The 14,926-nt window shown below is 36.9% G+C and overlaps 1 protein-coding gene across 1 annotated transcript in view; it reads right to left on the reverse strand.

The window, feature by feature from the left end:
* Positions 1-14,926, reverse strand: part of DNAH14 (dynein axonemal heavy chain 14) — a gene marked incomplete at its 3' end in the record, with an annotated part of 400,436 nt that overhangs the window by 59,613 nt on the left and 325,897 nt on the right. Inside the window, exon 71 of the mRNA XM_079107288.1 lies at positions 1,947-2,183. Within this exon, the coding sequence (XP_078963414.1) occupies positions 1,947-2,183 (237 nt within the window). The remainder of the gene's footprint in view (positions 1-1,946; positions 2,184-14,926) is intronic.

Genomic DNA, 14,926 nt, shown 5'->3' on the forward strand with positions numbered 1-14,926 from the left:
AAGTTGGTTCTTTGAAAAAGTAAACAAATTAATAAACCTTTAGCCACACTAATGAAGAGAAGGAGAGAGAAAACTCAAATTACTAGAATTCGTGATGAAAAAGGAAAGATCACGACAGACACCATTGAAATACATAACATAATTAGAAGCTACTTTGAAAATCTATATTCCAACAAAATAGAAAATATCAAAGACATTGACAAATTTTTAGAGACATACAATCCTCCCAAACTGAATCAGGAAGACGCACATAATTTAAACTGATCATTTTCAAGCAAAAAAATAGAAGAAGCCATCAAAAGCCCAGGAAAAGAAAAGCCCAACCAAGAAAAACCCAGGACCAGATGCATTCTCAGCCAAATTCTACAAGACCTTTAAAGAAGAACTAATACCAATACTCCAAGTATTCCAGGAAATAGAAAAGGAGGGAGCCCTTCCAAATTCATTCTATGAGGCTAGTATCACTTCTGATACCAAAACCAGACAAAGACATATCATAGAGAGAAAACTTTAGACCAATATCCCTGATGAACACAGATGCAAAAATTCTTAACAAAATACTAGCAAATCACATACAAAAATATATTAAAAAGATAGTGCACCATGATCAAGTGGGGTTCATCCCAGGGATGCAAGGTTGGCTCAACATCTGGAAATCAATAAATGTAATTCATCACATCAATAGACTTAAAGTTAAGAATCAAGTTATGATTATTTCAATAGATGCTGAGAAAGCGTTTGATAAAATACAGCACCCCTTCATGCTTAAAAAACCATAAAAAATAGGAATAGTAGGAACATACCTCAACATTGTAAAGGCTATCTATGCTAAGCACACAGCCAACATCATTCTTAGTGAAGAAGAAACTGAAAGCATTCCCTCTAAAAACTGGAACAAGACAGGGATGCCCTCTTTCATCAAACAAATATATTTAAAAATGTTCAACATCTCTAGAAATTAGAAAAATGCAAATTAAAGTTATACTGAAAGTTCACCTCACTCCAACTAGAATGTATCAAGAATACAGATAACAATAGAGTTGTATCAAGAATAGAAGTAACAATAAATGTTGCCATGGATGTGGGGAAAAGGGTCCACTCATACATTGTTGATGGGACTACAAATTAGTGCAACCACTCTGGAAAGCAGTATGGAGATTTCTCAAAAAACTAAGAATGGAACCACCATTTGACCTAGTTATCCCACGCCTCAGTATATATCCTAAAGGAGTTAAAATCAGCATACTAGAGTGATGCGGCCACATCAATGTTTATATTAGCTCAATTCACAATACCTAAGCTATGGAACCAACCTAGGTGCCCTTCAACAATTGAATGAATAAAGAAATTGTGGTATATATACACAATGGATTATTACTTAGCCACGAAAAGATGCCTTTATGACTTTAGCTTTTAAATGGAAGGATCAGGAAACTATAATGCTAAGTGAAATAAGCCAATCCCCAAAACCAAAGGTTGAATATTCTTTCTGAAATGAGGACACTAACCCACAACAAGTGGGGAGAGGGGAAGAATAGGAGTTCATTGGATTAGATAAAGGGGAATGTAGGGAAGGGAGAGGGGATGGAAATAGGAAAGCTAGTGAAATGAATCTGACAATAACTTTTCTCTGTACAGGTACAAATACACCACAGTGAATCTCAACATCATGTACCTCCACAAGACTAGGATTCTAATTAGAGTAAGATAAATTCCACGCTTCCATAATTATATCAAAATGGGTTCTACCATCATGTGTAACCTAAAGGAACCAATAAAACACTAAAAAAATAAAAAACAACCATTTCACAGGATTGCTCTGAAGATTACATTGAATAAAACAAGTGCCTAGAACATAGTTATGTTCCTCCTTTCAATTTTGTCATAAGGTAAGATATGGAATTACGTTTATAAGTACACACTTAAAACACTGAATGCTTTCTTACTTTCTTTTGGTGATTTCCTACTTTCCTCTGATGAAGCATTTTCTGAATAGAATGGTGTGCTAATTAGAGAATATGCAGTCTTACTGTTGTTAAAAGCATCCCATTGTGGTATATTTGATAAAAGAGATTCACACAGGAGTAAAAATGGTTCCAGGTGGCTGCTGATATATTGGCATTGCTTCCACCTTGAATCTGGCAGCCACTGTAAATGCTGATTTTTACATATTTCAAACATGCCTAAGAGAAAAGGAAAAATAATCACATTAGGAGAGATTAATCCTTTACCTTTGGGTTAATCATTACAAAAGTAGATGACTAAAAAATATTTGTAGGTGAAGAAACATTTGATATCACACTTAACTATATAAAAGTTAATTATTTTTATTGTGGTAAAAACATAAAATTCATCATCTTAAGTACTTTAAGTATATAGTTCAGTAGTGCTAAATGTATTCTTAGTGTTGTAAAACAGGTCTCCAGAACCTTTTCTGCAGTTTGAAACTCTACACCCATTACACAACAACTCCCCTTTCCCACTCCTCCAGCGTCCTGGCAACCACCATTCTACTTCCTGTTCCTTTGAATTTGACTTCCTTGGAGAGCTCCTGTAAGTGCAATCATATGGTATTTATCTTTTCACAACTCACTCATTTTGCTTAGCGTAATGTCTTTGTGTTCATCACTGACAAAATTTGACCGGAAGGACTTAGAAAAGTTTATTTTGCTTCACGGTTTTGGAGATACAGTCCTCGGTGGCCTGACTCCATTATTTGAGGTCCAAGGTGAGGCAGAACCTCATGGCAGAGGGTGAGGTGGAGGAATGCTGCTGTGTTCCTGGTGGCCAGGAAGCAGACAGAGCGAGAGGTGAAGGAGCCACAGGGAAGATGATCCTTTCCAGGGCACACCCCCCAGTGACCCACCTCCTCCAGCCATGCCCCACCTGCCTACAGTTACCAACCAGTTAGTCCATTCAAATTAGGGTGGAACAATTAGGTCACAGCTCTCATAATCTAATCACTTCATCTCTGAATATTCCTGCATCAACACAGGTGCTTTTGGTGGGGATGCCTCAGATCCAAGCCATAATACTCCTCAAGATTAATTCATGTTGTTGCATGTGGCAGAATTTCCTTCCTTTCAGAGACTGAAGAACATTCCATTGTGTATTTATACTACATTTTTCTTATCCATCCATCCATCCATTCATCCATCCATCCATCCATCCATGGATATTTGGGTTGCTTTCACCTGTTGGCTATTGTAAAAGAGCTTCTTTGAACATGGATGTGCAAGTAATCCTTCTAGACTCTGCATTTAAGTTATTGGATATGTATCCAGAGTGGAATTCTTAGATCATACAGTAGTTCTACTTTTAATAGTGTGATGAAACTCCATACTGTTTTGCTTTCTTTTTTCTTTTTTTTTTTTTTTTTTTTCGGTACTGGGGATTGAACCCAGGCACGCTCAATCACTGAGTCACATCCCCAGTCATTTTTACTTTTCTTATTTTGAGACAGGGTCTTGCTAAATTGCTTAGGGCCTTGCTAAGTTGCTGAGGCTGGTTTGATTTTGTGATCCTCCTGCCTCAGCCTTCTGAGCTGCTGGGATTACAGGTGTGTGTGCCACCACATCTGGCTCCATACTGTTTTCAATAATGGTTTCCCATTTTACAATCCCGCCAGGGTACAAGAGTTCTAATTTCTCTACAACTTCATCAACAATTGTTATTTTCTCTGTGTGGTGTGTGTGTGTGTGTGTGTGTGTGTGTAGGTGTCTGTGTATGTGTGTGTTTTGTAGTAGTCTTCCTAATGGGTATGAGATTGTATCCTACTGTGGTTTTGATTTGCATATCTCTGATGATTAGTGATGTTGGGTGACTTTTCATACACTTACACGCATATCTTCTTTAAAGAAATGTCTATTCAAGTGCTTTGACCATTTTTGATCGTGTTTTTTGATTTTTTTGTTGTTGTTGTTGAATTGTATGCAGGAACTCTTTAAATACTCTTTATAGTAACTCCTTACTAGATGGTGATTTGCAAATACTTTCTTCCATTCTGTAGATGGCCTTTCACTGTTTTTCTCTCTGCACAAAAGTATTAAAGTTTTATATAGCCCATTTGTCTATTTTTGTTTTGTTGTCTGTGTTTTTGGTGTCATATCCAAGAAATTGTTGCACAGTTCAATGTCATGAAGTCCCACGCTCCTCCATTTCCTGGTAGGAGTAGTTTTATAGTTTTAGGTCTTACATTTAGGTCTTTAATTCATTTAGAGTTAATCTTTATATTTGTTGCCAAAAGGGTTCAAGCTCATTCTTTTACGTGTACCCATCCAGTTTTCCTAACATCACTCATTGAAGAGACTGTCCTTTTCACATTAAGAGGTCCTGGCACCCCTGTTGAAGATTGTTTGAACATAAACATGAGGGTTAATATCTGAGCTCTCCATTCCATTAAATTGTTTGTCTTTATGTCAATACCACACAATTCTGATTAATGTATCTTTGTAATGTGTTTTGAAATCAGGAAGTATGCAATATTCACTTTGTTGCTCTTTTTCAAGAGTGTTTTGGTTAACCAGGATCTCTTGTAATTACATATAAACTTTAGGAATAATTTTTCTATTTCTGCAAAAAATGGCATTGGGATTTTAGTAGAGATGATATTGAGTTTGTATATGCATTGCTTTGAATATTATGAACATCCTAATAATATTAAGTCCTTCAATAAGGGAACATGAACTGTCCTTCCACTTATTTGTGTCTTCAATTTGTTCCAAAAATTTAGTTAGCTTTCATGTTATTGTGACCAAAATACTCAAGAACAACAGCTTAGAGGAAGGAAAGTTTATTTGGGGCTCACAGTTTCAGAAGTCTCAGTACATAGATGGCTAATTCCATTTTTCTGGGCCCAAGGTGAGTCAGTGCATCAAGGGGGAAGGGCCCAGTGGAAGAAAGCTATTTATCTCATGGTAGGCTGAGGAAACAGAGAGAAAGAGGGTACAGGGAAGGGACCATAGAAAGAATAACCCTTCCAGGGCATTCCCCCAGTGACCCACCTTCTCTAGCCATGCCCCACTTGTCTACAGTTACCAACCAGTCCATTCAAACTAGGATAGACTGATTGTGTTACAACTCTCACAATTCAATCATTTTGCCTCTGAATATTCCTGCATTAACAGGAGCTTTTGGAGGATACTTCATATCCAAATCATAACAGAAATGTCTTATAATATTCAGTATATTGAAGGAGTTAAAATTTAAGTGCCCACAATTAAAGCACAGAATCTGTAGTCTAGCAAATGAACTTAGGAAAAGAAACAAAGAGGGACAGGCTTGAGGCCTGAACATACCTTAACAAGCCTAAAATAAGACTGCCAAAACATCAAAATCTAACTGGCCATGGAGGATAAACAATCTCCACAAGGCCGTGGACCATCTGGTGTCACCCACTTTCCCCCTTCTTCCCTTTTCTTTAAGGTTAACTTGACCCCTGCTAACCAAAATAAACTGCCCTACCACATTGCTGGAATGTCAATTTGCACGTACTACTTGCTGATGTAATCAATGTAGTCATGTGCCCGCTTATGTTTGAATCAGCCAATTATGTGTACCCATGCCAAACTCCCTAACTTTTCCTATATAAACCCCTGACTTCTGAGCCTCGTGGTCAACTCCTCTATCTCCTGCGTGAGATACGTGTTGGCCCGGAGCTCCGTTATTAAAGTGCCTCGTGCTTTTGCATCAAGCCGGTCTCTCGTGCTTCCTGGAGCGCGCCATCCTGAGACTCGAGTAAGGGTCTTCCTTTTGGGGGGTCCTACATTTGGGGGCTCGTCCGGGATGAGTGCGCGACCCCAGGAGCTCGAAGACCCCTTGGAGGTACGTTGGTGTGAGTCTTGAATGTTTGTGTGCGTCCCGCAGTATGTATGTGAGTTTTGGTTTCGGTTTGAAACAAGGGAGAGGACGTGGAATCCCTCTCCATGCAGCCGCCTCTGTGGTCCGTGAGGACCCTCTGGCCGCGGAAGGGGGGACGCCCCGGTCCCGCAAGCTGCAGCCCTGGAAGACGTTCCATGGGTGGAGGGCAGTCAGGAGGACCTGACTGTGGTTTTTCGGAACGAAGGAGACGGAGTGCTCCTTTTATCCAGGCGGGAGTGGACGCAGGGACCTACCCCGTCAGAGGTCGCGTTCGGCTGCCTATTCAAGTCTAGGCGCGGACCAGTGTGCTTGGACGTGTTAGTGTCTGTTGTCTTTATATTGTTTTGGTGTTTGGTGTTTTTTGTTGGAGGATGGGCTCCCTTTGTCCTCCCTCAGGTCCCCTATTCTTAGGCTTAGGGATACTCATTGCAGGGTACTTTACAGTCCTTCTCCTTGTTCCTAAGAGATTTGTTTACTCCAGTCCCCCTAGGCGGAGAGCTCAGCAGCTCCATTCCCCAAAAGTGGTGGGAAATAATGTTTTGTGATTTTCTGCATTCAAACCTAACCTGATTTCTCAACCAGGAAAAAAAGGGTTAAAAAGTCCTGGGCAATCCCTCCCTCCCCCTTGCCTGGCCTTGCTGAAGTCTGTATTAGAATGTGAAGTGTAGCAGTTTCAGTGGGAGAGGCAGAACTAACCTGAGAGAAAAAAAAAAAAAAAAAAAAAAAGAGGTGCATTTTAAACTCCTGGGCTGTTACACAGAACTAACTCATTTTCTAGGATTCTTGTTTTGTTTTGTTTTTCTTTAATGCTGTATTTCTGAGCTCATAATTTTGATCCTACATACCTAGGTTAATGATTTTTTTTTGATCAGTTCTGTATTTTATCCACCTAGACTGTACAGGACACTTGTCTGATATCTTGGTTTTTACAGAATAAGTGAATTAGGAGTTAACACGTATGGGATTACTCTAATGTGTTTGTCAAGACATCTGATTAATTTACAAAGTTAAAATGCTAATTGTTAAATAACATTAAGTACTCTTAAGTCCTTAAATTCCGTGGGGTATCATACTTAAACATTATTGGTGTTTTCATAGGTTGGTAAATTAAAAAGTGTTTAGAATTGCTTTGTGTCATTACTAAAAACAAGGTTATTAAGAGTTATGTCCTAACAGGTAAAACCCCAACCCGGAGGATAAGCGTTCCATCTGCTTCCTTATCACTCCCCCTGCTCCCCCTCCAGGTCTGCAAAGCTCCAAGGAGCTCTTAGGTTTGGAATTAGAGTTACCATCTCTCCTCTTACTGTGTTTCAGTTAGAGTACTATAAACAACAAGGTATTTTATCTTGCTAAAATGGAGTAATTTATCTAAATTCAGAAATTTCATGAGAGTTGTCTCAGAATGTGAACAAAAAGGTGTCGACAGAAAGTCCGTGTAAGTAAAGAGAAAATAAAAGGTTCTAGGTATGGATATTTAGTAGAAGGAAAAAGGAAATGTTTTTGGGTAAGAAAGTGCTTGTGTGATGCAATACATGAGGGTCTAAGTAAGTGCTAAGAAAGTCTGTGTAAGTGAAGAGAAAGTTTGAGCAAGTTTGTGTGTAACTAAGTTGGTTACAAGTATGTGAGACAATCAGTTAAAACTATTTAAGGTTTTTCCTAAGGTAAAATACTAATGTTCTGATATAAATCAAAGTCTAATCTATATGGTAAAATAACAGGGTAAAATGACAAGGATTTGAAATGCTAATTTACTCTTAACTTTGTGTCTATTAAGTTTTATTCTTTAAAACAATTAGTCTTAAAGATTGGGGTGTATACAATTGTGGTTGAACAACTGTTGTAGAGTATTGTACTATGTTACAGAGTCTACATTTTTCTTTAAGAACTAAATTTGATAAGATAAAAGTGTCAAGGTAATTGTGAAATGGTCACTAGTTGCATATTAAATGTGTTCATATTTTCCAGGTATACAAGTTTTTAAAGCAGGGAATTTATCAAGCGCTGCTATTCTCCAGAATAAACTTGTCTGTAATGGTAATCTTAAACTTAAGGGGTACATTTTATTGGGGATTTATTTTTATCACTTAATATTCTATTATGGGACCTATTATCAATAAGATATAAATAAAATTGGTTACTTATTTCACTGAGATAAAAATTTAAATGTAAATGTATTTCTAAGAGGTAGTAACAGCCTGATTTGTTTAAAGGTTCATATAATAGAAGGTGAAAGCATTTTGCCACACAAAAGGAAAGTTAAAAGCTCTCTCAGCCTTTCTTTGATTCATGTTTTAGATATAATGTTAAATTGTGTTAATTATAAAGTTTATATAGACTCAGGAAACAGTATATGTAAACTATTTAATGATATTTAAGGAAGAAGCAAAGATCAACATCAGAATTAAAACACTTAAGATCTGTAAAGAGCCACGCCTTACCTGATATAAGGCTGTGCCTTCCACCTTACTGCATGTTAGAGTGACTCCAAAATAAGTCAGACTTCAGCTTATTTAAAGTTATAGTCAAAAGATTGGTTTTTGTTGTAAAAGTAGTATGATCTCAAATTGGGGATATAATATGGTTCTCAGTCCAAATTCAAGATAGTTATTATACAAGCTGAATATGTTTTTACTCTTGCTAATTTCATTTTGTAAAACTGTTGCTTGTTACTGTTTTGCAGAAGTAGCTGCTTCCAGAACATACAACCTAGGTAACTTGTGATAATAAGCCATCACCTATAGAACAGATAGTGGTAACTTCCAGTACTAATACAGACTCCAGTTAGATAAAAGGGTAAATAACTGTAAATTATGGACATTAAAGTTAAAGCCCAGTACTGTTACTTTATGACTGGTGAGACTGGCTTGCTGGATGATTAAGATCAAACTTAGAAATTGGAATTAAATACAGAGGTCAAGAAAATTCCATATTTGGGTCTTGCCCTCAACGTCAGCCTGAACCCAGGGAATAAGAGGACTTCTCTAAGGAGCGTTGCAACTCTGGGTCACACAACCTCCTGATCAAGGAGATTGTTGAAACTAGAGGATGAAAAATCACTCAGTGCATCTGCTGCAGAGGAAAGTCATGGAAAAAGGGAGACATCCCTGACGCTTTCAAGGAAAGCCATGTCATCAGGAGATCCTGCCTAATCAAAGTCACTGGTGGAGCTAAGGAGCCGCTCTTAAGTTCTCTATGAGTAACCCCTGTGGGAACTCAGCTGACTCTTTAATAAGACAGGAACCAGGTCAATTTGACCAGCTTGATCTTAGACACCCAGCAAAACAGTTAAAACCAAAAACAGCCATTCTTGGGCATTTAAAAGAAATAATAGTTAAATGTAACTTAAGATGTACACTTGTATTAGCCCACTAGAATAAAGACTGAAAGCTACAAATGAAAGAAAGATTCTTCAGCAAGTGTGCCTGATAACTATTAAGAGAAACTGCCAGAGTCAGAAGTTTTTAGTCAGTTTAAGGCCTGAAGACCTTCTTAAGCTACACAGGTAGACTTAATCTATGTTTGCTAGTATGATTACCTAGCCCTAAGTAACAGAAGTATAGAGATCTCTACTAAACACAGGTTATATCAATAAAGGGATATTTTACAAAAATCAGATGACATTAAGTAGCTTAACTATATTTTCTGGGAACATCTATGACATTAAGAGTTAAATGTTGTGTTTAGATTCCTGGTAACCTGGACAATGTTAAAGTCCCCAAATGAAGGCCTTGTCCTCTCCAGCCTTTGTTAGGCCTAGTTATGGGAACAATTTCTCAGTTCTTCCACCTCCTGGTGAAAGATTGACTTCCGTCATTTTCATGATACTCAATGGCATGTTTCAGATGCTGCAACATTTACTTTGTACTAATCTCCTTTCAGTACTCATGTCTTTTTGTTCTTCTCTCATAGAAGCACCCACCCCCAGATGACTTTACAACATGCTCTTCCCCAACCAGACTTCTACCTTGGACCCCTCGATTGACCCGATTTTTAAAAAAGGAACTCCAAGCTGCTTGCCCCACGCCACCCACTTCCAGCTTGAAGAAGTCAGAGCGGTCATCGACCTTCTTCCCCAGCAGCATGGAGTTCCTAAGATTAGAGGGGGGAATGAAGCCAGAATTAAGAACAGGTAGTTAGTGTAGAAATAGGGGATCGGGTCAAATCGAGGAAATGAAGGCCATGAAATCGCCTAGTTACCTTCATCAGGGAAAGAGTAAGTGCTGTACAGGTATTAATGCTCAGGCAACAATATCAGTCCCTCCGCCAAGAAAATAACTTGGGAGAAAAGTATATAGAAACAGAAGTTCCATAAGATACTGATTTATAAAATTCTAAGATTAGAATTAGTTAAAAGAAGAAGAGGGGAATGAAGGAGTTAAAATTTAAGTGCCCACAATTAAAGCACAGAATCTGTAGTCTAGCAAATGAACTTAGGAAAAGAAACAAAGAGGGACAGGCTTGAGGCCTGAACATACCTTAACAAGCCTAAAATAAGACTGCCAAAACATCAAAATCTAACTGGCCATGGAGGATAAACAATCTCCACAAGGCCGTGGACCATCTGGTGTCACCCACTTTCCCCCTTCTTCCCTTTTCTTTAAGGTTAACTTGACCCCTGCTAACCAAAATAAACTGCCCTACCACATTGCTGGAATGTCAATTTGCACGTACTACTTGCTGATGTAATCAATGTAGTCATGTGCCCGCTTATGTTTGAATCAGCCAATTATGTGTACCCATGCCAAACTCCCTAACTTTTCCTATATAAACCCCTGACTTCTGAGCCTCGTGGTCAACTCCTCTATCTCCTGCGTGAGATACGTGTTGGCCCGGAGCTCCGTTATTAAAGTGCCTCGTGCTTTTGCATCAAGCCGGTCTCTCGTGCTTCCTGGAGCGCGCCATCCTGAGACTCGAGTAAGGGTCTTCCTTTTGGGGGGTCCTACAATATGAGTATTTCACCTTGTTGGTTAGGTTTGTTTCTAACAATTTTATTCTTTTTGATGTTATTGTAAAATGGAACTGCTTCCTTAATTTCCTATTAAAATTGTTGTTAGTGTATAGAAAAGACTTATTTTTATGTATTGCTTTTGTGTCTTGCAACTTTACTGACTTGATTAGTTCTAACAGGTTTTTTTTTTTTTTTTTTGACAAAATGTTTAGTATTTTCTACACATAGGGTCATGTTGTCTGTGAACAGATGATTTTATTTCCTTTCCAATCTGGATCCTTTCATTTCTTTTCTGCCTCCTGTTCTCCCTTCCTCCCTCTTCCTCTCTCTCCCTCCCCCTTCTCTTTCTTTCTTCTTTGTCTAATAGGTCTGGCTACAACATCTAATAATATGTTAAGTAAAAGTGATGAGAACAGTCCTCCTTCACTTGTTCATGATTTAGAGGAAAAGTTTTCCATTTTTCACCCTTTAATATGAATAGCTATTCATATGTGACCTTTATTATGTTGGGGAGTTTTCTTCCATTCTTAGTCTGTTGAATGTTTTCAATCCATGTAAATGTGTTCAGTTTTAAAAAATGTCTTTTCTGCACTAATTGAGGTGGTCATGTATTTTTTCCCTACATTCTGTTAACATGCTGTGCTACATTTATTAATTTCATATGTTAAAGCATGCTTAATTCCTAGTAATAAAATCACTTTTAATGTGCTGCTTAACTTGGTTTTATGGGAAATTTCTGGGGATTTTTCATCAATATTGATCAAGAATATTCGTCTGTAGTTCCCCTTTTTTCTAGTGTTTTTGTAGGGCAGTAGTGTCAGATTAATGATGACTTCACAAAATGAGTTAGGATGTATTTTTTTTTCTTTCCACATTGTTGAAAAGGGTTTCAGGGGAATTTACATTAATTATTTTTAAATGTTTGGTAGAATTTTCCAGTGAAACTATCTGGTTCTGGAATTTTCCTTTTAAGGCAATTTTTGTTTACTGATTCAATCTTCTTACTTTTTTTAGTCTGTTCAGATTTTCTATTTCTTCATGATTCAGTCTTGATAGATTACATGTTTTTAAGAATTTATCCATTCCTTCCAGGCAATTCAATTTGTTGCTACATAGTTATTCTTCATAATCTCATAAATTTTTATTTATATGGCACTTGCTTTAATGTCCTCCCTCTCATTCCTGATTTGCTTACATCATCTCTATTTCTTCTTGGCTAATTGAGCTAAAAGTTTGCAAATTTTGTTGCTCTTTTCAAAAAAACCAATTGTAGTTTTGTTGATTTTTTTCTATTATTTATCAATTCTCTCTCTCTTTTTTTTGTCCTGGGGATTGAACTCAGGGGCACTGGACCACTGAGCCACATCCCCAACCCTATTTTGTATTTTATTTAGACAGGGTCTCACTGAGTTGCTTAGCACCTTGCTTTTGCTGAGGCTGACTTTGAACTCGTGATCCTCTTGCTTCAGCTTCCTGAGTCACTGGGATTACAGGTGCATGCTCAATTCTCTGTTTTTATCAGTTTTAATCTTTATTATTTTTTTCTTCTGATAGCCCTGCATTTTTTTTTATTTCTTGATGCATAATATTATAGTGCTAATTTGAGATTATTTTTCTTTTTTTTTTTTTAATTCTTCTTTTTACCCAAGGCTTCACACATGCTAGGGGAGTGCTCCACCACTGAGCTACATAGCTGTCCTTTTAAAATTTTATTTTGAGACAAGATCTCACTAGGTTACAAGGGACAGCCTAATGATCCTTTTGCCTCAGGCTCCTGAGTAGCTGGGATTATAGGCTTGCACCCACAATGTCAGGCTGGCTGTCTTTTTTTCTTCCTCTCCCTGCCTCCCTCCCTCCCTCCCTCCCTCTCTTCCTTCCTTCCTTCCTCTCCCCCCCCTTCCTTCCTTTCTTCTTTTTTCATACATATTCATAGCTGTGAATTTCTCTCTTAGCACTGTTTTCACTGCACTCCACAATTTTGATATATTTTGTTTTCATTTTCATTCACTTCTAAGTATTTTCTAATTTTCTTTGTGATTTTTATCTTTGATCCATTGGTTAAGAGTGTATTGTTTAATTTCAACATGTTTATGAATTTTCTGATTTTTCATATGCTATTAATAACTAGTTTTATTCCATTGTTTTTGAATGAGATACTTGATATAGTTTCTCTTTGAATTTGTTAAGACTTGTTTTGTGGTTAACATGTGGTCTGACATGGAAAATGTTTACATGCATTTGAGGAATAATGTATATTCTGTTATTGGGCAGATTTTTCTAAGTACATTTGCTTGATCCATTTGGTATATAATGTTGCTTAACTCCTTTATTTCCTTATTATCTTGTGTCTAGTTTTCTATGAAAACTAGAAAGTGGGGTATTAAAGTCTTCCACTATTATCGTAGTGCTGTCTATTTTCTTTTTTCCTTACAGCTATTCTCTTTTTGGAGATTTAAACCTACTTATGTTTGAAAGAATTACACCTAATCACTTATAGAGAAGGACTATTACCATTTTGTTAATTGTTTTCTGTATATTTGTAGCTTTCTCTGCTCCTTTCTTCTTTTTTTCCCCAAAGTTGTAGATGGATGCAATATTTTTCTTTAATTTATTTATTTTTATGTGGTGCTGAGGATCAAACCCAGTGCCTCACATGTGCTGGGCAAATGCTCTACCACTGAGCCACAACCCCAGCCCTTCCATATATATTTTTTATTTGGGGCATCATCCTCACACATAATGGTGGGAATTTTTGTCATATATTTGTACATGTACACAGTAGAACAATATAATTTCACCAATATCATTCCCTTTCCTCCTCCCTGCCCCTGGTCCCTTTCCTCTACTCTACTGATTTCCCTTCAATTTTCATCAGATTCCCACCACCTTTATTTTACTTTTTCCTTTCTAGCTTCCATGTATGAGACAAAATATATAACCCTTGACTTTCTGAATTTAGCTTATTTCACTTAACATATATTCTCTGGTTCCATTCATTTTTCTGCAAATTGCATAATTTAATTAGTCTTTGTTGCTGAATAAGATTCATTGTGTGTGTGTGTGTGTGTGTGTGTGTGTGTGTATCACATTTTCTTTATCCATTCATCCATTGACAGATACCTAGGCTGGTTCCATAGTTTGGCTATTATAAATTTGGCTATTATAAACTACCTTTGGCCATGATGTACAACCTTCTTAATATGATATGATTTTCTAGTATTTTATTAAGGATTTTTTGCACCTATGTTCATTAGGGATATAGGTCTATAGTTTTCTTTCCTTGATGTGTCCTTGTCTGTTTTTTATATGAGCACAATAATGGTTTCATAGAGTGAATTTGGAAGTGTTCCATTCCTTTCTACATGAAATAATTTGAGGATCATTGGCATTTAGTTCTTTGTTAAAGGTCTGGTAGAATTCAGCTGAAAATCCATCCAGTCCTGGAATTTTCTTTGTTGGCAATTTTTTTTTTCTGAGTCTACCTATTGTTAGTTATTAGTCTGCTTGGGTTTTCTATGTCCTCTGGATTCAATTTTAGCAGGTCATATGTCTCTAGAAATGTATGTTTTAGGCTTTCCATAAATTTTCAAAATAATCCCTAATGATCTTCTGGATTTCTGTGATGTCTGTGGTGGTTTTTCCTTTTTCATTCTAATTTTATTAATTTGAATCTTCTTTTTATTTTGATTATGTTGACTAAGGGCTTATCAATCTTGTTCATCTTTTCAAAGAACCAACTCTTTGTTTTTTGATCCTTGTTATTTTTTTTTTTTTTTAATTTTCAATTTCCATTCTTCCACTTTCAGTCTCTGGCTGTTTTTGACTTCATAGTGAACCTTTTACAAACATTATAGAGTTGGGTCTTGTTTTTTAATCCATTCTGCCAATCTATGTCTTTCTTTTTTTTTTCTTAGCAAAGTTCACTTATTGAGCTTCATGGAGAAATGTACCAGTGGCACAACAAAAGCATTTGATCATTCCAGGAGGAAACATGTTATTAGCAATATGTTTTTATTAAAGCATTGTTAATAGAAACAAACTACATTAGATTCTAGAGTAGTTCACTTTGATGTTCTCAAAGATTTCTCTAAAACATATTCAGTTAAAGTTGAGTTAACA

Source organism: Sciurus vulgaris, assembly GCF_902686455.1.
Source record: "Sciurus vulgaris genome assembly, chromosome: 12".
Lineage (NCBI taxonomy): Eukaryota > Metazoa > Chordata > Mammalia > Rodentia > Sciuridae > Sciurus > Sciurus vulgaris.